The 24766-nt window shown below is 39.1% G+C and overlaps 1 protein-coding gene across 4 annotated transcripts in view; it reads left to right on the plus strand.

Annotated features, from left to right (window-relative positions):
- Positions 1–24766, plus strand: part of Parg (poly(ADP-ribose) glycohydrolase) — a 109265-nt gene that overhangs the window by 36894 nt on the left and 47605 nt on the right. For all 4 annotated transcript variants that reach the window (XM_052733883.1, XM_052733881.1, XM_052733882.1 and 1 more), the window contains 3 exons: positions 9430–9522; positions 13619–13776; positions 21589–21668. In XM_052733883.1, coding sequence (XP_052589843.1) covers positions 9430–9522; positions 13619–13776; positions 21589–21668 — 331 coding nt within the window. The remainder of the gene's footprint in view (positions 1–9429; positions 9523–13618; positions 13777–21588; positions 21669–24766) is intronic.

Consider the following 24766-nt stretch of genomic DNA (forward strand, 5'->3'; position numbering starts at 1 on the left):
GCTGTTACAGGGCATGTTTTAGGAAACCTTTTGGAATGCGCTACTAGCATTAGAGCTGGTTAGGTTCCACTTACCCCTGTAGTTAATGCCATCCTGATCTGAGGATGCTGCTTAGGTAAGTGCTGCCGATAGGTCATAGCCTCTCATTCAAGATTTCTCTTAACTTCTTAGCATTTTTTTTATCACAGTTTGAATTTTTTTCTAAACTGTGTATTACTTGAAATAATTGAGTTCCTAAGTAGAATTTGATGAATTTGAAATAGTTTCATTATAGTAGTACTTGTCTTAAATGCTAATAATTTTTTTTCTTCTAAAAAATCTGCCACCAGGGGGTGCCCTCAAACCTTTTGAGAATTAAGTTTCTTTCAGCTTTAATCAAAGTGAAATTCATATTGTAGTTTTGTTTATTAATACTAGGTTATCAAGAATGAAGCACTCTAAGTATATATGTACAGTTCTTGATTTGTATGGAATTTTTATTGTATTAATAAGTTTGGTAAGCTGTCATTTAATTCTCCTGAAAATTAATTAAAAGTTTAAAAGTACTTTCAAAGTATTTCTTAAAAGTACAAACTATGTATTTTATTAACATGAAAAAGTAATGAGTATACAGTGAATACAGCATAGGGAAGACCTTCATCGTTTATGAAACTACAAAGAATTTCATGTGTAATGAGTCTTAGAAATAATGTGACTTTTTGATTAGGGTCATATTCTGTCTCAAGGACTGGGGGAGAGGTATTTTTTCCTAATTAAAAATGTACCCAGATTGGTTGTTAATTGAAACTAGGATACATAATAGTGAAATTCATCCTATCCACAGAAGTCTTGAATTTTAAGAATTTTAAGCCTCTGATGGCTCATTTTCTAAAGTGAAAAATGAATGCCAATGAAAAAGTCATTAGAAGCAGCTGTGATTAGGAGCGGTTATAAATGGGGCTTTAGTGAGGTCTGGAAGGAATCTTCCTCCCTTTACTTCTCCTTCCTCCCCTGTCTTGGCTGATGAGAATTTGTTAGTACGAGTGGAGGTTAGTCTAAACCTTGCTGCTTGCCGAGCAAGTGATTTGTGCAGCAGCTTGGGTGTTGTATGACACTATTCTTGGTGAGACTTGTGTAAACATCTACTCAGCCCAGATAGGAACCCAAAAGTAAAGTACCACTAAAGTCCAACTTGGTGAACCAAGAAGTTTTATTGGGTTTACTTAACAGGAACAGAAGTGATTCAAAGACAGATACAGCACCAAAAGTCCACCTTAGCATGCATGATTGTTCACAGAAGTTGGAAACCTGGAGCTCACTACACAGCTTACAGGCAGATGAATAGGTTGGTAAAGTATCTCTTCCAGGCAACTCAGGTGGTCTGTCAGCTCTAGGCAGCTGGGCTTATCTGAGAACATACTCTCTGAGCAGTCCCTTCTATTTATACAAGTTTAGGGAGAGAGGGCCTAGTCAGTCCGGTCAGTTTCAGGGACTTGCTAAAGCTGTTGAGTTGTTTACTTCCTGAGTTTAATGGGCTTCCCTCCAAAATGGAATGTATCATCTGGAAGGGAATAGCTATATAACATTGGCGCTCTGATTAGATTCTCATCAAAGCCCAAGCTCAACCATCTGAAGTTCCATCCAGAAGAGGCCACATAAATCCATGAGATGGGTATTAGATGCCATTGGAATAGTTTGATTAAGACTCTTTGGAAGCAAAACAACAGTTGCATAAGTTGTAGGGGGATAGCTTACAAAAAGCACATGGTTGAAACTGACAGGATAAAGTTAGTACAGACCCAAAACATCTTCCACTACGTAGTAGAAACCAACACCTACCTGTTAATGAGGACCTGAAGGCAATCAAGAGCCTTATTGATGTGCGTGTAGAGGACACTGGATCTGCTAGAACTGCTTATCACCTGCCCTTTCTTAAAAACTGGACAGTCAATAGCTGTGGGATGGTCTGTATGTCAAATGTGTTGCTGATTGGTCAGTAAATAAATCACTGATTGGCCCATGGCCAGGCAGGAAGTATAGGCGGGACAAGGAGGAGAATAGAGCTGGGAAGTGGAAGGCTGAGTCAGGAGACACTGCCAGCCGCCATCAGGACAAGGAAGATATAAAGTACCGGTAAGCCACAAGCCACGTGGCAAGGTATAGATTTATAGAAATGGATTAATTTAAGCTGTAAGAACAGTTAGCAAGAAGCCTGCCACGGCCATACAGTTTGTAAGCAATATAAGTCTCTGTGTTTACTTGATCGGGTTTGAGCGGCTTGGGACTGGCAGGTGAGAGAGATTTGTCCTGACTGTGGGCCAGGCAGGAAAACTCTAGCTACAGGCTTTGATTTGTTTTTTTTTTGTGTGTGTGTGTTTGAAAAGATTTTTAGGGACCATGAACAAAACCTTCTTGTTAGTCAGCTGAATCTTGCAGACATAATTCAATCACAAACCATCTTGACTCTCGAAAAGAAAATCCCTAATATTCTGTCTGAATTTTGTTTCCTCTCTGAGGGTAGAGTAGAACTAAGTAATATTCCTACAATTAAGAGACCCCTTGAGCTCACCCACAAGGAGCCCCTTCTGATGAAATCTATGGAAGAACTGCCTATGTTTTTATGTCCCAGAGCATCACAGCCTTCTGAGTATGAGCTTGTCCCTAGGGATGGCAATGTCCAAGTTATGCTTTATTTGACCCCTGTCTGTGTTTTTGCACTGTGTTAATTTGGGTCTTTTATGCCTTTTTTATTTTTTAAAATCCAGGACATAGTTGTGATGGGATGTGTTTTTTGAAACCCTTATGGGGAGGCTGATGTATGTGTTATATCTGATTGGGCTGCTAATTTTCTGTCGTTATTACTGTCTTCATGATGAGGTTGCCAAGTTCTCATGCTCTCCCAGAGCTCCTTTCCTTCTCTTTATATAATTCTGTTTTAGTTAGGGCTTCTGTTGCTATTATGAAAAACCATGACCAAAGCAACTTGGGGAGGAAAGGGTTGATTTGGGTTACACTTACACATCTTTGTCCATCACCAAAGAAAGTCAAGACAAGAACTCAAACAGGGCAGGAACCTGGAGGCAGAAGCTGATGCAAAAGCTGTAGAGAGGTGCTACTTACTGGCTTGCTCTTCATGGGCTTGCTCAGTCTGCTTTTTTATAGAACTCAGGATCACCAGCCCAGGGACGGCACTACCCACAGTGAGCTGGGCCCTCCTCCATCCCACTAATTAAGAAAATGCCCTGGCGACAGATCCTTTTTTGGTTGTTTGTTTTAGTTTTGTTTATTTTTGTTTTGTTTTTACATTTTAGCTCAAGTTTCCCCTCCCTCCTGTCTCCCCGCCCCCCATCCACTTCTCTGTTTCTTTTCGGATATGGGTGGGATATTCTCCTGTGAATATCAGCCAGCCATGGTATATTAAGTTGCAGTCAGAGTAGGCATCTCCTTTTCTATTAAGGCTGGATGAGGCAATCCAGTAGGAGGAATGGGTCCCAAAAGCAGGCAATAGGGTCAGACAGTCCCTGCTCTTACTATTAAGAGTCTCACAAGAAGACCAAATTACATAGTTGTAACATATGAAGAGGGCCTAGGTCAGTCCAGTGCAGGCTCTCTGGTTATTGGTTGAGTCTCTGTGAGTCCCTGTGAGCCTAGGTTAGTTGGTTCTGTGGTTTTCTTGTCTGGAGCCAGATCTTATGGAGACATTTTCTCAACTGAAGTTCCCTCATTTAAGATGACTAGATTGGATCAAGTTGATGTAAAACTAGCCAGCACAAACCCCTTCTGTCTTTGTCTAGTTTTTAGTGTTTTCTAACATACACCATGTCTAGTAAATAACTCTCCTAAGCTACATAGTAATTCAAATGGTAGTAATGAATGTAATTGTACTAACAAACATAAAAAATTTGCCAATTAAAAATAGAAAGACTCCATTGCCTGCCATGCCCTCTTCACCCCAGCCCAACCCCCAGCTAGAAAGACAGAACAGTGTCTGAGCAGAGTGATACCTGCAGTCAAATGACTATCAAATTAATCAAAGGACTAATATAGATTTTATCTAATACAAGTTAAAAGACAGATACTTTAAAACTCAGAATATTTCATTTATCTTTAAAGCATTAATTTCAGATGCTTTAATGCATTATGATTTTTATCAATATTTCTCAGATTTGGGTCAAGGTACTTCCACAAGTCATAGGGAAACCCTGTATACCTCATTGAAAAGAGAGAGAGAGAGAGAGAGAGAGAGAGAGAGAGAGAGAGAGAGAGAGAGAGAGAGAGAGAGAGGGAGGGAGGGAGGGAGGGAGGGAAGAAGGGAGGAAGGAAGGAAGGAAGGAAGGAAGGAAGGAAGGAAGGAAGGAAGGAAGGAAGGAAGGAAAGCTTAGAGTCAGGGTGGCTTGGTAGACAGCATTTGCTTGTCTCTCTACTGCAGACTCCTGAAATCACTTGATCCTTCACATCATTTGCTCCCTGCCATTGCATTCATTTTATACCTCTTTTTGAGTAGTCTTATTTAAAGCTACAGATTAGTTAGCTGCTAATTTGTAAAGCATGCCTTCTTAAATATGAAAATATTAGACTGGGTATTTCCTGAAAACCAGTTGTACTGTATTAAAATTTGGAGAACGTTGTTATTGAAGCCATAATTGTGATGGGCGATACACATGAGAGATCCCCCTGTGGCCAGCCTGTCAGACTTTGATGAGCCTTCAGAAATTAAGGAGAATGTGTGAGTTTGTTTCCTTGTAAGCTGTCATACTCCTCTCTTCAAAGTGTCAGCCTGAGCTGTACACAGATAAATGTTAGACACATTCCCCTTCGCTAGCTCATTTTTTACTCTTACATAATTTAGTGATGCAATTTTTCTTTTTCCTCTAATGCTTAATTTTTCTGTACTCTGAAAACATGCCTAAAGAATAAGTTGACATGAAAGATGTTACTTTAAATTTTTGAAATAGGACCTTGGCTCCTGAAGGGACTTGTGATACACTAGTGGGATTTCCAGTAGGCTGAAGATAGATTGTAGAAACCTAGGCCCTATCCAGTCAGTCACCTCTTGAGAGCCTGCCATGGTCATTTTGCTAAGCAGAAGAGATTCTGGAAGGCAGTGGAAAGGAAGATGGGCTTTGTAAAATCAGCTAGCTAAGTGAGATAGATGGCTGTTCAAGTATTTTATTAACACTGTTATGTATGAACATCACTGTTCCAGACGTGGTCAATCAGTCATTAATCTTGTCTTAAAGGAGCTTCTAGTAAGTACTAGAAAGCATGTCCATAAATAACAGCTAAAGGGTCTTTTTTTTTTTTTTTTAAGCACAGAAAAATTGCAAGAGAGAACTAGAAAGGAAAAATGGATGAACTTGGAAGCAAAACAGTACTTGAACAAGATAGCAAGAAAATTACATAAGATTAGGAGTTAAGGAAAGACATTGTAGTCGTGGAACAAATTCAGTCTGTGGGAGTATAAGTAGGTGCTGTAGAAGACTGAATAGTTGAGCTGCCAAGTATGTAAAATACATGGTAGGGTGTGTATGTGTCTATGTGGATATCATTTTTATGATATGCTAAATAAGACCAGATAAGCATATAGGTCAAGATAGGCTAAATATCTGAATATTTAGCTAGACATTAAAGCTTAATTATTTAATATTAATATTAATATTTAATATGTAGATACATAAATATCTTAATTTATGGGGTTTGTACTGTATTGAAAGGGTGATGAAAGCCGCCATTGAGAGCTTTCAGGCAGGGCAGGGACATACTAGGATGTACTTGGGCAGAAACCAATGTGTATTGAGCAGCGGGATAGCTGCTCAATAGATCATGTAGTAATCCTGGTAAGAGTGGATGAGGGCCTGAGTCAGAGTAGCTTAGTGATTAAAGGGGGTGATGAATACAGGAGCTCCTGCTGAACTAGTCAATAGGATTTGTTTGTTTTGTTTTTTTAAAGAGTAAGAGACTTCAGAACAGTTGTGAATTACTTGCCCATTACCTAATATACCTTGCATTTGTGCATGGAGCTATAGATCTATCAAACACTATTGTATTAGAACCTTCATAACTGGGTATTAAGCAGAGTCACTGTCCATGTTATGGATAAGGAAAGGAAGAATTTGGGATTTTTCTGTATTCGAGAATAAATGAACATCTGACTCTAACTGGTTTTCCAGTTTCTTGGCCAGCACTCCATTCTCTAAAGTGCCCTTCATTGGGATCTGGGAGAAAACCCCACACCTCCAGTCTTAATGTCTGCCACTCAGGTTTGGAGTGTAAGACAACTGCTTTACCTTTGAGCTTTGACTTCTGAGTGTTCTTGTACTTTTTGTCTGCAGAGCTCTTTCAGGACAAACTGTGCTTTCATTACCACCAACTGTGTGTAGACTTCTGTTTAGTTTTGGATCTCTGTGTGTGCTCACGTGTATGTGCATGTGTGTACATGGGGCCAGAGGTCATTCAGGTGCCATTCCTCAAGAGCAATCTACCTTAGTTACTTTGTTTTGTTGAGACAGGGTCTCTCACAAGGACCTGGGACTTGCTGGCTAGGCTTGTCTAGCTGGCTATCGAACCCAGGGATCTGCCTCTCTCTCTCTGCCTCTCCCACACTGCTTTTGCTGCCCTTTTTTTTTTTTTTTAAATGGTTGCCAGGGATCCGGCTCAGTTCCTTATGAGTACAGCTATAGTAACTCTCATGCTCCACTAACTGTTATACTGGGTGTACTGGTACTCGGGAACAAATCAATGGCTTTGTATTTGCTAAGCACATACTCAACCATTGAGCTACATCCTCAGCCTTTTCATTGTTAGCCAACTCTTCCTCAGCAAATAGTGAGTATTATATACTGTGCTTGGTAGTAGGGACGTGAGATGTTTACAGCACAATTCTAGTATGTTCAATATTTTGTACATTTGAGGAGAGGGGAGAAAAACTAATAATTATAAGCTGTAATAACTGCTCTTACAGGTGTGTGTGTTCAGCTGTACAGTTATAGAGGGAGGACCCATTAAACACATGGGAGAAAACGTCACACAGATGAGAATGAATTCCCAAACTTTAACTAGTGGCAGTATAAAATGTTAAGGCAGGGGGTTACATAATGTATCATCATAATCGTGCCTGTTATTTGTTGAAAACCTTGTAATTCTGCAAGAATTACATTTATTTTACAGATGAACAGACAGAATTGTAATGGTGTAACTTAAAATACATTTATTTAAAAGTGGATTCTTGGATGTATAGAAGAATGGATAGATATGTGACAGAAGCAAATGTAATAAAAGATTAATATAGAAATTAACATTATGCATTTGAGTGTTCTGTGTATAGTTGTTTTAATTTTTCTATTTAAAAAGATGCAATCTGAAGGTTTTTTGTTTTTGATACACAAATGAAATTCTCTACTGTCCTAAAGTAACCCATAAGAAGGGGAAAGGAGCTATGCAGTGGTGGCGCACGCCTTTAATCCCAGCACTCGGGAGGCAGAGCCAGGTGGATCTCTGTGAGTTTGAGGCCAGCCTAGTCTACAGAGCGAGATCCAGGACAGCCAGGGCTACACAGAGAAACCCTGTCTCAAAAAAACGAACAAAAACCCCCACAAACTGTATGAGTCTATTTACATGACATAAAGTTATGAAAATGGGAAATACATTAGTAGTTGCTAGTGTTAGTTAGGGTCAGTGAGAATAAGGGTTTAACTATAAATGGGTAGTAGAAGTTATGTTCTGTAATGAACAGTTCTGTGTCTTAATTAGTGTTGGTTACACAGGTATATTCGTGTGATCAAATGGCATAAAATGACACATGCACACTTCAACACTATTAATATACTGGTTTTAATAGTGTAGTGTAGGGCATATAAAATGTGATTATTGAGGGAAAATGAATAGAAGGTATAATGAACTTTGTCATGCTGTTTTTATGACATCCTGTCAATATTTAATTGCTTCAAAAATAAAATCAATTTACAAAGCATAAAGCAGTTATGAGCTAGAAGAGTCTGAGTGTTGTAAACAAATAGAGTGGTTTACTCTTAACATTTTCAGATGTAGGAAAGCAATTGTTTTTACTTTGTAGCTATGAAGCAGTGAATGTTCACTGTGGATGCATACCTTTAAATTTTACTTTTTATTTTTAGCAGACTAAAAGAGGCTTATTATAAGGATTTAGCCACTCAACTGTCAGGAACTAGACAGGATTGCACTCTGTAGTCCAGGCTGGCCTAAAACTTGTAGTGGTCCTCCTGCATCAACCTCTGGAGTGCTAGAATTACAAGTGGTTAGCTACTACATCTAGCCTTTTTAGTGTATTGACTTTCTCTTGTGTAGGAACTTCTATAAGGACTTAGGACTTGGCCTTTGTTCAGATTCCCCCATCACCACTAGTAGAATCCTTATTACTGCTTCCTCATTTTCCTGCCATAGTTATCAAATTCACTTTAGCTTCATCAATCCTGTTTTTCACGGTGGGTGTTAGTAAACAGTACTTACATTTTTGCAACTTGCTGTTTCCCCCAGAATTAATAATCGTCTTGTGTTCTTGCTGTAGAGTTGAAAACTAGATGAACATGGACCACAAGTGTCATCTTGGTGTGCTTTCAGGTGTGATATAGGAAATGTGGTTTTAACCTTCCCAAATGTGCCCAATAAGGGAGAATTAAAGATCATAAGGAATCTCATTGTTTCTTGGTCAGTGGGTTAGTTTGGACACAGATAGTATGCTTCAGAATAATTATGGAGCTTTTATGGTGATTTCTTGATGTTAGTGACTGTTGAAATTAAATGGGTCCTTTAGGGCTTCTGAGAGAGCCCTTGGTTTCGGTTTTCAGCTGACATAACCAAGGATAGAGTGAGTTGTTTTTTTTTTTTTTTTGGTTTTTCGAGACAGGGTTTCTCTGTGTAGCTTTGCGCCTTTCCTGGAACTCACTTGGTAGCCCAGGCTGGCCTCGAACTCACAGAGATCCGCCTGGCTCTGCCTCCCGAGTGCTGGGATTAAAGGCGTGCGCCACCACCGCCCAGCGAGTGAGTTGTTTTTTATTTACATGTATTGCATTAAAAATTGTATTTGTTTGTGTGTGTATATATGTGTGCATATGGAGGTCAGAGGACATCTTGTAGAAGAGTCTTCTTCAACCATATAGGACCTGGGGAATTGAATTCAGGTAATTAGGCTTGGTGGCAAGTGCTTTTCCCTGCTGAGCTGACTTGCTTGTTTTACAAATGTTACATTTATTGGTGAATGTTGTTGATGTGAGAGAGACTTGATTTGGGGATACTTTGTTTTTGGAAGACATTTAGGTGAATGATATGGATTTGTAAGTTGGTTGGTGAGCCTGTTGGTTTGTTTCTACATGTGTTGGTTGGTGATGCCACTGCACCTTACAGTGGGGGTTCACAATTATCACATGGTTACTGTTCACAACTACTGTTCACACAATATATCTCATTGGTTTTCAGGTCCTTGAAGAAGCAGAGGCTCAACATTTGTATCAGTCCATTTTACCTGACATGGTGAAAATTGCACTCTGTCTGCCGAATATTTGCACCCAGGTTGGTAAATGTAACTTCCTTAGTGCTTTCCTTGGACTCAAATGGCTAAGGTGGGAAAGAGGAATCTGCTAAAGAACATGGCACCTCTGCTGTACCATGGAGAGGCTAGTAGCTAGAGAGGACACTGCCAAAGAACATTATAGTTGCAGCATTCATTTCGCACTCCCTTTCCATTGTTGCAGTTTGTTTACTCAGACTCCTTTTCCTCCATTTGTTTAAACAATGTCTTCTTAAAATCGTTATTTTAAAACAGACTAGTGAGTTTGGTATGCTTTTTTCAAGATAGGTTTAATACTATCTATATCTCTCTCACCTTCCTACAAAGTGATACATTACCATAGCAGTTGAATTCATGGTATTTTTTTAACTTTTAAAACTAAAAGAAAAAAATACTGTATTACATAATTTTGTTTGGAATGCATTAATTCCATATTGCTCCCAACAGATAACCTCAAAATGTAGTGACTTAAAACTGCCATTGGCTTAGGTTCTGTTGGTCATGAATTTGAGCGCAGCTTGCTGAGTAAGTTGAGGCTCCTGCTCTCTCGTGGCTGCAGTCAGGGTGTTAGGGAAGACTGTGGCCACCTAGAGGCTTGACTGGAGCTTCACTTAAACCTTCGCAGGAGCCTGCCTTGAGCCTTTCCAAATGCTGACCAGTTCCTCAGGACTTGGCTGCTGCCTTCCTCCGTGCGAAGGAGAGAGCAGGGAAGCTGTAGTGCTTTTTAGGGCCAGATCTCATCCGCTGTCACTTCCAGATCTCATCCGCTGTCACTTCCAGATCTCATCTGCTGTCACTTGTACTTATTGGAAGCTAGTCACTTAGTCTAGGCCATTCCCAAGGGGAAAGAAATTAGACTCCTCCAGTTGTTCTGTTTTTAATGTAATCTTTATTATTTTTTTGAGAATTTCATACATATAAACAGTGTATTTTGATCATACTCACCCTCACTCCTCCCACAGCCTCTTTTCAGATGCCCTCTCAACATCATATACTCTTTTTTCTTTTTTTTCTCCCACTGAGTTAAATTAGTACTGCCTATGTGTATCTGGATGTATCTGGATGTGGAGCATCCACTGGAGACTCACTCCTAAAGGAGAAGTATTAAGGAGCTTGTGAACGTACTTTTTTTTTTTTTTTTTAGGTTTTTCGAGACAGGGTTTCTCTGTGTAGCTTTGCGCCTTTCCTGGAACTCACTCTGTAGCCCAGGCTGGCCTCGAACTCACAGAGATCCGCCTGGCTCTGCCTCCCGAGTGCTGGGATTAAAGGCGTGCGCCACCACCGCCCGGCGTGAACGTACTTTTAAACTCTTCAAAAGGTTGCTGTTTTGCTCTTCATAGTTTTCATGTGTTTTTTTTCCCACAGTGATCTGAATTTGTCTTTGTCTTCTATCTCTAGGGTAGCTTCCTTGTACTTGGATGCTAGCCAGGATTCTGCTAACACTTGCTCCATGGGGGCCCTGTGGCTATTTTAGGCTCAACCATTTCTGGGTGGATGGGATGATACCACTCATTGCACACCCAGAGCTATAAGCACAGTCTTTGAGGACAGCCCCAAATATCCTAGACATGCCAAATGCCTACCTTGGGCCATGTTCTCCTCAGTCAAGATCAATGCATACTCTTCTTTATGCCATGCTCATTAGCATTCTATGGCGGGTTTCCAAGGCTGCCTGACTTTGGTATACCTCAGCAACGCATTGTGTCTGAAATAAAGTTTATGTTACTAGATAGAGAATGTATTTTAAAAGGCTCTTGTTATTTGTCTTGGAAGCTGCTTGCTACTGTTCTGTCTCTCCTTTTCGCTTGCTCTCCTTCCTTGTGAAGCTCCTCCTACTTCCTAGCCCGCTTTTGCTACTTCTGCTGCAAAGCCTTCCTGCTTTCTCAGGGAACCGAATCATCTTGGAACATTCAGCTCATAGTTCCCCCTTGTTTTTGACTCATGGCTTTACCTGTTTTCTCCCACTGGATGATATTCTCCTGGAAGGGAGATCCTCTTGTGTCTTCTGGGTTTCATGTGAAGCTTATTCAGTTAAATGCTCTTTTAATTCAATGTTTGGTTCAAAGGGACAGTGTCTACTCTTTAGACATGGGTGATACACTCCTTTGCTGCACTCTTACATGCTGTAAGAGAGGTGTTCATATTTTATTTCATGAAATATTTATTCTTCAAAATAATTTAAATCAGTAAGTTATAATAAGTTGCTAAGTAATGTCTGTCTAGCTTTTTATCCTGGCTTAGAATACCTTCCTTCTTTCATTAGAATACTAATGGGGAGAAAGTCTTAATTCCATGCTCTGTTCTTTACAGAAAAGTCTGCTCTGTTGTAAAAAATTAACATTTTAATTTGAGATAGAGATATGTTTTGACAAGTTAAATTGCATATGCTTGTATTTAATGATTTGCCATATTAACACACTACAGGCCAAACCTAAGAGGATAAGAGGATTCCTAAAAAAGAAAATCAAAGGAATCAAATTTTGGAACTTTTGAAATATATTGTTGTAAAGTATTTAGCCTCTTACTTTTTCTAGCTGAGCACTTACCAGTAAGATTCCTACTCTTGTTTCCTCAAGTGTGGGTTTTATGCATTTCTTCTCACCAAGAAAGAGGAAACTACTTACCCTTTTTTAAAATTCTATTTGACAGGGTTAAGAAATACTTGTGTGTCAAGTCAATTAAGCCTAAAATATTTACTAATTTTTGAAATCATTTTTATGAATAACTTAATAAATTAGAGTTCAAAGTTAAATCCAATCAAGAGTGTTATCTATACTTGGTTGCCTTGCCTAACCTCAGAGCTGACTTGCAAATAAATGTTTTGCAGAGAAAATAGAGATCCATTTGAACTGTTTGGTTCTCTGTCTTTTAAGAGACGACAGCTACAGCCTGGTGTATAAAATAGTTTCTTTACTTTTCCCCTGTTGCTTACCTTTGATTTTTTTTTAGATTGTTGCCATCAAACTGTCGTTCTCACACTGGTGTGTGTTTTCTGTTAACTGGGAAAATGCAGTCCTGCTGTCTTAACTGCCTTGCCTTGAGTGCAGTTGTGGGGGTGGTGCCTGAGGGCTGATGGCAGTGGTTCACTTGAGGCAGCTGGCTTGAGGTCTGTGTGGACCCCAGCACTCTTGGTTCAGAGCGCTGCTGAAGGGAGAAGGGCAGATCTCTGAAGCATCAAGGGGACTGTTTTGAACTTAACAACTCATGGGAAACGGGTAGATGCTCTTTTGTTTCAGGCGTGTCTTTAAAACCACGGTGTAAGCATTTAAATTAGAACAAAACACATTGAACACAATGCTCAGGTCCTATGTAGTCATGATTTTGGGTTGCCACAGGAAGACACTTTTAGATGCAAAAAACTGAAGGAAAATGTTCCACATCTTCCTTGACTTGGAGTGTTTTATTATATAGAAAATACCTTCATTTTTACAAGTTACACATAGTTCTGTGTGGCAGTTTTCACGTGTTCTATTAAATACTTTCATAAAATTAGATTTGGTTCTCATAAAGAAATTAACAATGTGCAGTTTGATTTAGAATAGAAGAAATGACTTATTTATTCAATCATATTAATTATTTTATTTTGGACTAAGAAAAAGTACTTCATCCCACCATTTTTAAGGTAAGAACATAACATATACAATAATAGTTCAACTCAGTATTGCATTTTTACTCCATCTAGTTTTAATTTTCACTACAAGGGTAATTTGTTAATGTCTGTTTGCTGAGGCAGTCTTGGTTTTCCCTGGTAGGTAATATTTTGTGTGCTCTTCAGTATCATTATGATTAGAAATCTGCACCTTGGGGCTGGGGATTTAGCTTAGTGGTAGAGCACTTGCCTAGCAAGCGCAAGGCCCTGGGTTCGGTCCTCAGCTCCAGAAAAAAAAAAAAGAAATCTGCACCTTGATTGATGAGTACATTTTTCTAATCCTCTCCGATGTCAGCCCTTGACTTTAACGGTATTGCTGATTCAAGGACTCAAGAATGGCTTGAAATTATTCCTGCCTTAATTTAGAAAATGCAATTTGGTACCTCTGTCTTCAAAATTGCTAAACTAATTATTGCTTTTCTCATCTGTACTTTTGTTTCCTCCATCAGCCAATACCGCTCCTGAAACAGAAGATGAATCATTCTATCACAATGTCGCAGGAACAGATCGCCAGTCTTTTAGCTAATGCTTTCTTCTGCACCTTCCCCCGACGGAATGCCAAGATGAAATCAGAGTATTCTAGTTACCCAGACATTAACTTCAATAGGTATGTTTTCAGAGAGTACCTTGTGATGAGTGGAAGAAACAAATATTTTTGAGTGACTTATCATAGAGTTAATAAGCATTTTATTCAGGTGATGTTTTGACCATTTTTCAGACAAGATAATTAAAGTTCACAGAGGTAAAGAGCTTGATCTGAGTCCTAGAGCCAGTTAATCACAACCAGGCTTCATCTCAGTTACTCCAGTGCCTGTGTTCTCTCCATGCTCTTAGACTGTCCTCTTCTGAATGCTTGTGTTCTATCTGTTGCTCACTTTGATTAGTCACAGGAACATTTGTTGCATATTTTAATCCTATGATGAAGCAATTTTAAAAATGGGAATAAAAGCCCTCATTTCTGTAAAGATCTTACATAAAAATATAGTCACTGGACATGGTGGCTCATACCTTTAATCCAGCACTTGAGAGAGGTCAGAGGCAAGTGGACTCTGTTAGTTCAAGGCCAGCCTGGTATACATAGCGAGTTCCAGACTAGCCAGGGCTACACAGTAAAACTATCTCAAAGAAAAGAATATAAAGTCTTGAAGGAATTTTGTGTCTATGTGTCTGTGTGTGGGAGGGGTAAAAAATATGAAGTGACTTTGTCTTTTTTTAATAGACATGATTAATTTATCAGTGTAATTTTTAAGGAGTATTCAAATTATTTGTCAGATTTATACATTATGATTAATTAATTAATACATCCATAAATGTTTAGACTTCAGCTACTTTTCAAGTGAGTATTCTGTCATCTGTCCACAAAAACATTATAAGAAACTTTATTGGCAAATAAATAACATGTTTCCCCACCCTATTCCCACTGCTAATTCTTCAGCTCTTGCTTCTTTTTCTTGCTTTATCTGAGCGTATCTTTATGGAATTTGACTAGAATATGAGTTTCTTCCCTGGTAAAGGCAAACCTTCAGAAAGCTCTCCTATCCTCCTCCTTCACACTGGGGTGAGCATTGTGATGCCCACCTGTCCCATCTGGAATCACAATGTGCTCTGGTTATGAGGGTGTGCACCCTAGGTATAGGCAGTGCACCCGTTAGGTACAGCCTTAACATAAGCACAAAGCCACAACGAAGTCCCTTTTTATCTTCCAAGTAGGATGTTACAGTGGAACCTTTTGTTTTAATTTATCTTTTTGTAATGGTGTAGTTTCTTAAAAATTTACTTGTAGACTTAACAAAAGTTGCAGAAATAAAACCCAAGAGTTCCTGTGTACGACTCATGTAGTTTTGCTTTAATATCTTTTGTACATAGTAAAAATAATCACAACTAGGCAGTTAATACTGGCTTAATGCTTAACTTATCCACAGCCTTATGAAATCTTATACTTTTTCTGTTACCCTTTTTTTTTCTAATCCAGCTCATACCTAGATCTTACATTACATGTGTCTGCTTAGATTCCTCCAACCTGTTCCTTAGAATTTTCCCTTCCTTTTATGATTTTGGCCTCCTTGAACACTGCTCATTAGTTATCCTGTAAAATGTTTTCCATCTGAACTTGGCTAATGTTATTTCACAATTAGAATGAGGTCATGCTTTTTTTTTTTTTTTAACAAGGTGTTACTCTATAGACCAGGCTGACTTCAGATTCTCAGTGGTTCTCCTTTCTCAGTCTTCTACTGCTGAGATTCTATGTGTGAGCCATGGCACAGGGCTAGTTCATGGCTTTGGGCAGAAATATCACAAAACTGGTCTTGTGTCCTTCTCAACCCTTCACATTAATGGGCTTGTAATTCATCTTAGAGTTGGTTCAGCTGGCCAAGGTAATGGCTTCTGGGTTCTCCCACTGAAAAAGATCTTTCCTTCTATGTTTTCTTAGGAAAAATAAAATACTGCAAATGGTATCACATTTTCCCACACTAGTTTTAGCATCTGTTGGTTGATCTTTTCTGCATTTATTATTGATAGTGTTTGCCTGTTGTAATTTTTCTATTTTATTTTTTGTTTATTAACTGAAATTCTATTGTAAGGAAGATCTATCCCTTAACTCCTATTTTTTTTAAATATTCCAATGGACTAATGATCTTTTTGTACATCATAAAATTTAATGTAATTATCATTCATTTTGCTATTTATATTTTTCTTTAGTCATTAGTGCTATTTAAAAATAGGCTCTTGAGCACTTTTGGCAAATGCCCATCATGTTTTTGAGCATAGCCTTCCCTTTTGGAGTCATAAAATGTTCTAGGTTTATATTATCCATTCCCCAGCCCTGGAAACCAGCCATTATCAAAGGACCCTTGATTACTTTCTTTGAGACTGAAATCTGGGTGGTGGGTCTGCATTGTTTTTAGTGAAACTTATTTTACATGGGCAGCATTTCTGACAGCTCGACATGACGGTGCAGAAATGTATTTATAATTCTCTCCAGTACCATAGTGTTAATTCCAAAGGCCTGTGTTAAGTCTTTTACAATTACAAAACAAAATACTTCTCTCCCTGGAGATGAGAAAAATTCTAGAATAAAGCTGATTAGTAGCTGATGCAATTTTTTAATTAAAAAAATCAAAATTAAGACATTCCAATACATTTATAGGATTTTTAAAGCAAATGAAAAATATAAAATTATTTAAATGTAAGAATACTCAGCTAGGTGGTGGTGGCACACACCTTTAATCCCAGCACTGGGAGGCAGAGGCAGGCGGGTATCTGTGAGTTCGAGGCCAGCCTGGTCTACAGGGGCTACACAGAAAACCTGTCTCTAAAAACAAAACAAAAAGAATACTCCTAGGCTAGCATACTTCTCAAGTTATATTAAGGGCTTGCAAACATTAAAACATGAATGGAAATCCCTGTTATACAGTCAGTCTATACTATCAACAATAAGGGGAGCATTAGCAACCAAAAAATAATGGTATCAATGTAAGATAATTTCCTTAAAATCCCATTGTTGGCAGACAGGGTGGTATCCATGCTGTACCTCATGCTTTTTATTTGCATAAATGTCCATTGTGTGATGTGTTTCCACATTCAAGCAGTAGTTGACCTTATGAGGGTGATATTTATTCTGTGTAGCCCAAATAGATAGCGAGCAACCATTGTGTTCCTTACTGTGTTAAGTGTACTAGTTATAGAGACCAGGCAAGCTAAATCCTTTGTTCTTATTGTTAGGTGGAAATTGTCTTGTTTTTAAACCTTGTAACTTTCTGAACTGCCCTTCTTTCCATGTGATTTTTATTCCTCCTTCAAGATTCAAGTCACAGGTCAAGTATTCAGCTATCTGCCAGGACAGCAGTGTGTACCTGCCTCCTCTTATGAGGTGGTTTGTTTGTTTGTTTTGTTGTTGTTATTTTCATTTTATTTTTTGTGCATTGGTGTGAGGGTGTCAGATGCCCTGGAATTGGAGTTAGAGACAGTTGTGAGCTGCCATGTGGGTGCTGGGAATAGAACCTGGGTCCTCTAGAAGAGCAGTCAGTGCTCTTAACCTCTGAGTCATCTCTCCAGCCCTAACCTAACAAACAACAAAAATGATGACTATTCATAACCACTGATGTGTCTGTTATGGCTCACTGTCCTTCTCTCTGTGGGAGTTTCCAGGCAGGGAAGTTTGTATATGATGAGGTTTTGGAGAGCATATGACTTATCTATAGAAATGAGACTGGAACACTCTTCTGCTCAGGCCTGGTGCATTTCATGTCTGACTGCCTTGCCAAAGCAGAGTGCTCTGAGAATACTCAAGAAATGGAAGAGGAAACAAAGCTCCCTTTTCCCCATACAAAATTCACAGGGAGTAGGGAGAGAGAGAGAGAGAGAGAGAGAGAAAGTATTAATATCAAGTGAGATAGGGCTAGCTCCTTGATTGAATAAGAAAAATGGTAAAAGTATGTGGTGGGAGGCTGACGTCAATAAATTGAATAAGCCTTCCTTCTTTTATTTATTGTTGTGTTCTTCCAGGCCTGCTTAGTTATGTTAAATACTTCTGACCTTTTCCCCTGCTTGCCTTTCTCAGCCTGAACATTTATATAAAGGCTTCCAATGTGATTAGCATTGATGCTTCTGAAATCACATGGAAACTAGATGGTCAGAGATAAATTGTGGGTCTCAGCAGTGGGCAGCCCAGGAGGCTTTTACATCTGCCTCTTCCCTGAATTGAAAATGCTGCCGGGGCCATATGGCAGAGTGCCTCACCAAGGAGCCAGAAATGAGTTTCTGGCTAGATCCCATATTATCACTTGCTTCTGTTTTAAAGTGGAGGTTATAGTGCTTTGGACTTGATTTACTATATACCAGTGGGATTGATTTTTAATTTAAAAGTGTGTGTGTGTGTGTGTGTGTGTGTGTGTGTGTGTGTGTGTGTGTGTGTGTATGTGTGTGTGCGTGCGCGCGTGTAAAATCTAATTCCAGTAATGTTCTCAGAGTTTAGTTAATGATGTTTCTCTGTAAGTGTAGAAGGAAAACACGCATTAATAACTCTCTGACCCTTTACTGACTTCTCCCTGACAATGCCAAATGTTTTGTTTAGGACAAAGTGAGGTTGCCTGACTAGCTTTTTCTGTTGTCTTCTAAAAATAATCTGTAATTATCCTGTAGTGAAATATGTAAATGTCTTCCCTACATGGGCAAGGACTGTTATGGCCTGGCTTACGTACAAATTTGTGTACATGTTGCTGATTGAAAATGCACTTCAAATATACAGACCCAGGGCTTTGAAAAATCTGCATTAGAAAGAAAAGATATTGGGAAGTTTAAAATCGGATGATACTTGATAGCTGTTAGTTGCCCTTCTTTCTCTCTCCTTGAATGTCTTTCTGTCTATTCTTGTATCTCTTATCCTCACTTTCGCAGGCTCATGTCGTCTGCCTCCCTCGTGTCCATTTCCAGTGAATTCTGCTATTTTTACATGATATAGACATAGAATAATTCATTTTATTTGGGTGGTTATGGTTGTGCATAGTGGAACCGAACTGGAGAATTGTCATAAAGAATTTTTTTTTTTTGGGGGTTTTTTTTTTTTTTCGAGACAGGGTTTCTCTGTGTAGCTTTGCGCCCTATTTCTCCTGACTGACTGCACTTACACACACACACACACACAGCAGAGAGAGAGAGGAGAGGAGAGAGAGAGGAGGAGAGAAGAGGAGAGAGAGAGAGAGAGAGAGTAAGTTCCTTCTTGGCTCTGTAAGAAATTGAGAAATGTAGGACTTAATGGTGCACACCTTTAATCCCAGCACTCTGAGGCAGAGGCAGAAGGATCTCTGAACTTGAGACCAGCCTGGTCAACATCGCAAGTTCTAGGCCAGCCAGAGCTATATGTGAAAGAGGAAGAGGATGAAAACGATGACCATGACAATAGTGAGAAAAGGCTGGTGAATGGCTCAGCAAGAAAGGTGCTTGTCACATAGTCCTGCTGTCTGAATTCGATCCCTAGGTCCCAGAGTGGAAGTAAAGAAGTGGCTTCCAACCGTTGTCTACACATGCACCATGACATTTGTGCACATAACACATGTGCACACATGTGCACACACATAAAAATCCCTTTTAAAAAAGAAACTGACATTTACATAAAAAACGGAGAAATCTTATTTGGTTACACAGTAATTTGAAATTGGGCTTGGAATAGTGAATGTAATACATTCAGGTACTGCTTGATTTTATAGAAATTTGGAAGTATTTTGCTTGGCTGTTTGGCTAATTGGTTGGTTCTTTTGAGAGAGTGTGGTGTAGTTAAGGCTAGCCTTGAACTCATTAGCTGAAGCTGACCTTGAACTCCTGATCTTTCTGCCTTGACATCCCAAATATGGGGATTGTAGGCATGCACTACCATGCCCAGGTCTGTACCTTTAAGATTTAAATTTGTAAAATGAAACAGTTACTCTCATCTGTAATGATAATAATAGCAATATAATGTTCAAGAAAAGTCCATATTGCCAGGATAATAAGTCTGTGATCCCAGGGAGCTCCTAAGGTTAATAATTTGCGATTATGGTTATGAAATATGAGGGCTTTTATGTGATTTTTGCAAGTAGCTGACCATGTATGAGACATCTTTCCTTATGGGGAAATTACTCATTAAGGGCAATACTCATTTTTCTCCTATTTCTGTAATAGTCATATTAAAGAACTTCTCCCCTTAGTTGAATTGTATAGTACATCAGTTCGTCCCTAATAAGGATGGTTGCTGTGTTTTCTATTTTACTCCTTTCTTCTGTTAAGTAGTAATTTTAGAAAAGGATTTTGCGTTAGTGAATCATATTTATTGATATAGGATGTTTAATTAAACTACCACATGACTGTTTCATTTAAACAGACTTTGTTCTAGTTGACATGTTACAGAAGAGACCAAGCCGAAACCTTCATTTTTTACAGTCTCTTTTTTAGCTGCCAGCTAGATTTAAGCATGTTTGTATTAATCTTTTAGGTACTATTAAACTATTTTTTAAAGTAGAGCATACAGTATTGGCATTCCTCTTAAGTGATGGTCATACACATTGTTTCTCCAGAAGTTGACTTGAATTCAGATCCTTCTACGTAGAATCCTTGGCTGTATTTCCTTCCATTTTCTAAATCACTTTAGTTGAAGGATTATCTGTGAATTGCCTTGCCCCTTCCTACATTCTTACATAAGATTGTTCTTCTAATCATGAAAAATGGTACTCGTTTTACCACTTACTAAAGAAGACTTTTACTTGAAGGCTTTCTGGATTTAAAGGCAGAATATATGACTCGGGGCAGAAAATCTTCATTATTTATAGCCACTGAATCTTCGCATGCTTTTTAAAATGCCTTTGGAAAACTAGGTCTTATGCCCAAAAGTGTGCTTTTGTGTGAAATCTATTAATGAACTACTTACCCAGGTCATGTGCTTCTAAAGCCCTGCATTTCTTTCCTCTGGATAAATTGCATTACGTGTTAACAATAACAATGCCATGCCATTACAAAGAAAACAGAATCAAACAGTGCAAATTGAGGTTGTGGATATTGGGCCAGCACAGAGAAGGCTTGGCTTTTGTTACCGAGCAAAGGATCTGCATTAACTCAGACTGCTGTAAAGACAGCACAGGCTCGGTGGCTCCAACGACAAAGTTTATTTTTTTGACAGTTTTGGGGGCTAGACATTCCAGGTCAAGGTAGGGGGTGATTGAGTGTGAGGTGAGAGTTCCTCATGTCTTACAGACCATGTCTTCTCACTGTCTCACTCGCTGCCTCTGCTTCTTAGGAACATAATCCTGTAGGACTTAGCCTTCTCATCTGACCTCACGTAGCCTGCTCCACAGCCTCACAGGCCTTATCTCGAAATAGAACCTTGTTGAGATTTTGTATTCAACACAGGACTATTAGGAAGACAGAAACATCCAGTCCAGAACAGGATCTATTTAACTACCAAAGACTGCTCATTCAGTCCCAGTGTCTTGTCACAGCTGTCTGTGTCTTGACTCTCATACTTCCCTCACTTTATTACAAATACTCCGGATGAGGACTTTTCTGAGATACCCTTTGTTTAAGTACATAACTAAATAGTATGCATTATGTTATGCATAATAAATATAGTATGTATTATAAAGAGTACTTGCCATGAAGACATTAACTATCTGGCCCTAACTGACACTGGGCACAAGACAGTGCCTTGTTTGGGCTGGAGGAATGGGGTGGAAGGAGAGCAGTACTGTTGACTCAGCTACCTTTGAAGGAGCCTGGTTGCAGGCAGGTTGAGTCCTCTCTAGATGCCCTTTGGATCCACATCAGCTTTCTGGCTCTCCTAAGTCCCAGGACTGATTCTGGAAGAATTTGGTTTTAATATTTGATTAAAAATAGAGATTTGGTCTTTGTAACTACAAAAGCATTTAACTCTTGTACTTCTGGCCTCTTTCAGGTTGTTTGAAGGACGTTCATCAAGGAAACCAGAGAAACTGAAAACACTCTTCTGCTACTTCCGAAGAGTCACAGAGAAAAGTAAATTCCTTCCATTTGTAACTATAATTTTCCTTGCTGATGATGAAAATTCAAATCAAATAATGAGAAATATTTTGTATTTTGAAGTATATTTGCTTGTTTAAGCACACTTAGACAATAATGATTTAATATAATATCCTAGATTTATACTGTTTATGTATAGATATAAATGTGTACTGCAATATCTGAAATTAGACCTTTGTACTTTAAAATACATACCCAAGGGTTGTTGTGACTCTAAATGACTTTCAAAAGAAATTACAATGACCAGAAAATACCTTTAGGATGCTTTTTATTTAAAGAAGCATTAGCTAGCTTACTTTTTATAGATAAAATAATTTGTTTTTTCTCTCATTCCTTGTTCCTGCTCCCACTGTCCTGGTTTGTGACCATGATAAACACAGTGACAAAAAGTAGCTTGGGGCGAGGGTTACTTTAGCTTACCCTTTCAGGTCATGGTTCATCACAGAGGGAAGTCCAGGCAGGAATTTAAGCAGAAACTGAAGCATGACACCATGGTAGATCCCTGCTTACTGGCTCAGCTTCTTATGCAGCTCAGGCCCAGCTGCCCAGGGATGGTACTGGCCAAAGCAGGCTGGGCCCTTCCAATCAGTCATCAAGCAAAATAGTGTCTCACAGACATGACCACAGACCAGTTTGATCTGGCCAATTCCCTAACTGAGATTCCTTCTCCCAAGGCAACTCTAGTTTGTGTCAACATCTGCTAAGCCCTACATAGAGTTTTTATGAGACTGAGTCACACTTAGTGTAAACACATGTCTTCTTCTGTGGGACCTTAATATCTTACTTTCCCCAAAGCAGATTCTCATCTGTGAGGTAGAAGTGTGATTATAATTACCTCATAGGGTAGTTTCAGATATTAAGCAAGAAGATACATACTTAATATGTTAACTATTAGCAGTAGGTAGACTTTCCTACAAGGTACAGGAAAGCCAGAAGACTTGCTGAGTAAGTCAGGTCTAGTGTGGTCAAGTGAGATGAGCTTTTGTCCTTTCTGGGTCTCCAGCTTGGAGGATTGTCTAAAGTATCATCTTGAAATCCTTCTAAGGTCATTTACCCCCTTTAAATACAGTGTTGCTAAATATTGTCAAACTTTTAGAAAGAAGTCTGGTGAAGAAGATTTTGATATTTAAGGAGAAAACCATGTTCTTAATAAAATAGTATTTATAGCTTACTTAATTTAATTTTGCACCCTATACTGAAAGAAATGTTAAGGAGGATGCAGGGTTGTTCAGGCTTATAAGAAACACAACTAAATTAGAATTTATAGTGATTTGTTAAAAATGTGACATTTGGGTTGGGGAGTTGGTAAAGTGCTGGCGAGGACCTTAGGTTGATTCCCTAGAACCCATGTGGAAAAAAAGCCAGGTGTGATGGTGGGCACTTGTAATCTCTGCATTGAAATAACAGAGACAGGCTATTCCCTGTCTTCTCTGGCCAGCCAGCCTAACCTACTTGACAAGCTACCAATCCAGCCTAGTAGGCCAGTGAGAGACCCTGTCTTAAATAAGTGAACGAACGAACGAACGAATGAATGAATGAATAGAAGTTGGCAGTGCCTGAGGAATACCCTAGCATTCTCTGGCTTACACTCACACAGACACAGACACACACAGACACACACACACACCGGGGGGGCGGGGGGGGGGGGGGGGGGGGGGGGGGGGGGGGGGGGGGGGGGGGGGGGATTGTAATTGTTGAGATAGGGTCTCATTGTGTAGCACAGGCTAGCCTTGAACTCCTATCCCCACCTTTAAGTACTAGAATTACAATTTATGTAATCCAATGTAGTATCAAGCTACTAATTTTTTTTTTTCCTTTGGTTTTTCGAGACAGTGTTTCTCTGTGTAGCTTTGCACCTTTCCTGGAACTTGCTTTGGAGACCAGGCTGGCCTCGAACTTACAGAGATCCTCCTGGCTCTGCCTCCCGAGTGCTGGATGGCGTGTGCCACCACCGCCTGGCGCTACTAATTATTTTTACTAACATGTTTTAGATATAAATAAGTTATTGAAAGTTGACTTTTCTATTTTGAGAGTCAAATCATATAATTCTTTTCTAAAAACTAATTTGCTTTTCTAAGTTTTAAGACTTCATTTACTTTGAGGAAAAATTTAAAAGCTTTTGTTTGTTTAACTAGAAATATGTAAACCCTCTTAAGCTTTGGAACTTAGATTAAAGAAATTATATATAAATAAATTTATATAAACAAAAGTTGCTTCTTTCTTGCCCCCCCCCCCCCCCACTATGCATAGTAATTTACTTTTCTGTCAAAATACAGCGCAGTGTTACTCTAGGTCTTGATGTGACTCTGGTGAAGGAAAAAATACGGAGGGGAATGAAAGCTTATAGTAGAGTTTCTGGAGTCTACTGTACAGAGACTTCAGAAATTGGTTTCAAGTACTGTAGTGCATTAAACTCCAGGACACCATAGATGGTAGGGAGTTCCATCAAATTATGTCTATATATATAAGGAGGAGAAACACCATATGTTTCTAAGAAGACACTCAGAAATGGGAGACTGTCAGAGGTGAGCTGTCACACAGAACTGGCACCCCAAACATCCGTGGTCTTAGTCACAGATAAAGGAGAAGTCAACCTGGCTATGCAGAAAAGAGGTAGTAGAAACTTAGACATCTCTGCTGTGACTCTAGGTAGAGGAGAGGGAGAAACTCTGAGAATTTGAACCGTAAGCTTCGAGTACCAGGCTTGCAGTCCTGCCACCAGTGTGGTCTGCAAAGGCCTGCAGCAGGACTTAATCCAGTGTCACGTCAGTGGAGCCTCAAGGTGACTGTTAAAGCAGATGCCAGTCTTTTCTGGGAAGGCTGTATTTTAATCCAGACCCACGCCTCAGTAGCTCCACTGTAAAATAGTATGCTAGTTTCAGAAACTTAATATATGAAAGAAACAAAACCAAAACATAGCTTTAGAATGGATAAGATGTAATTCTAGCAAGATGTACTAGTCTTCTGAATTGAAGTGTTTTATATAGCTTCAGAAATAAAGATTGTTATAGGTTAAATATTTCAAACTCGATGACTTAGACATGCTCTCAAGATGTGTTACTGTTTCTATCAGG

The sequence above is a fragment of the Peromyscus californicus genome, unplaced genomic scaffold (genome assembly GCF_007827085.1).
Source record: "Peromyscus californicus insignis strain IS unplaced genomic scaffold, ASM782708v3 Scaffold_12__1_contigs__length_115047231, whole genome shotgun sequence".
Lineage (NCBI taxonomy): Eukaryota > Metazoa > Chordata > Mammalia > Rodentia > Cricetidae > Peromyscus > Peromyscus californicus.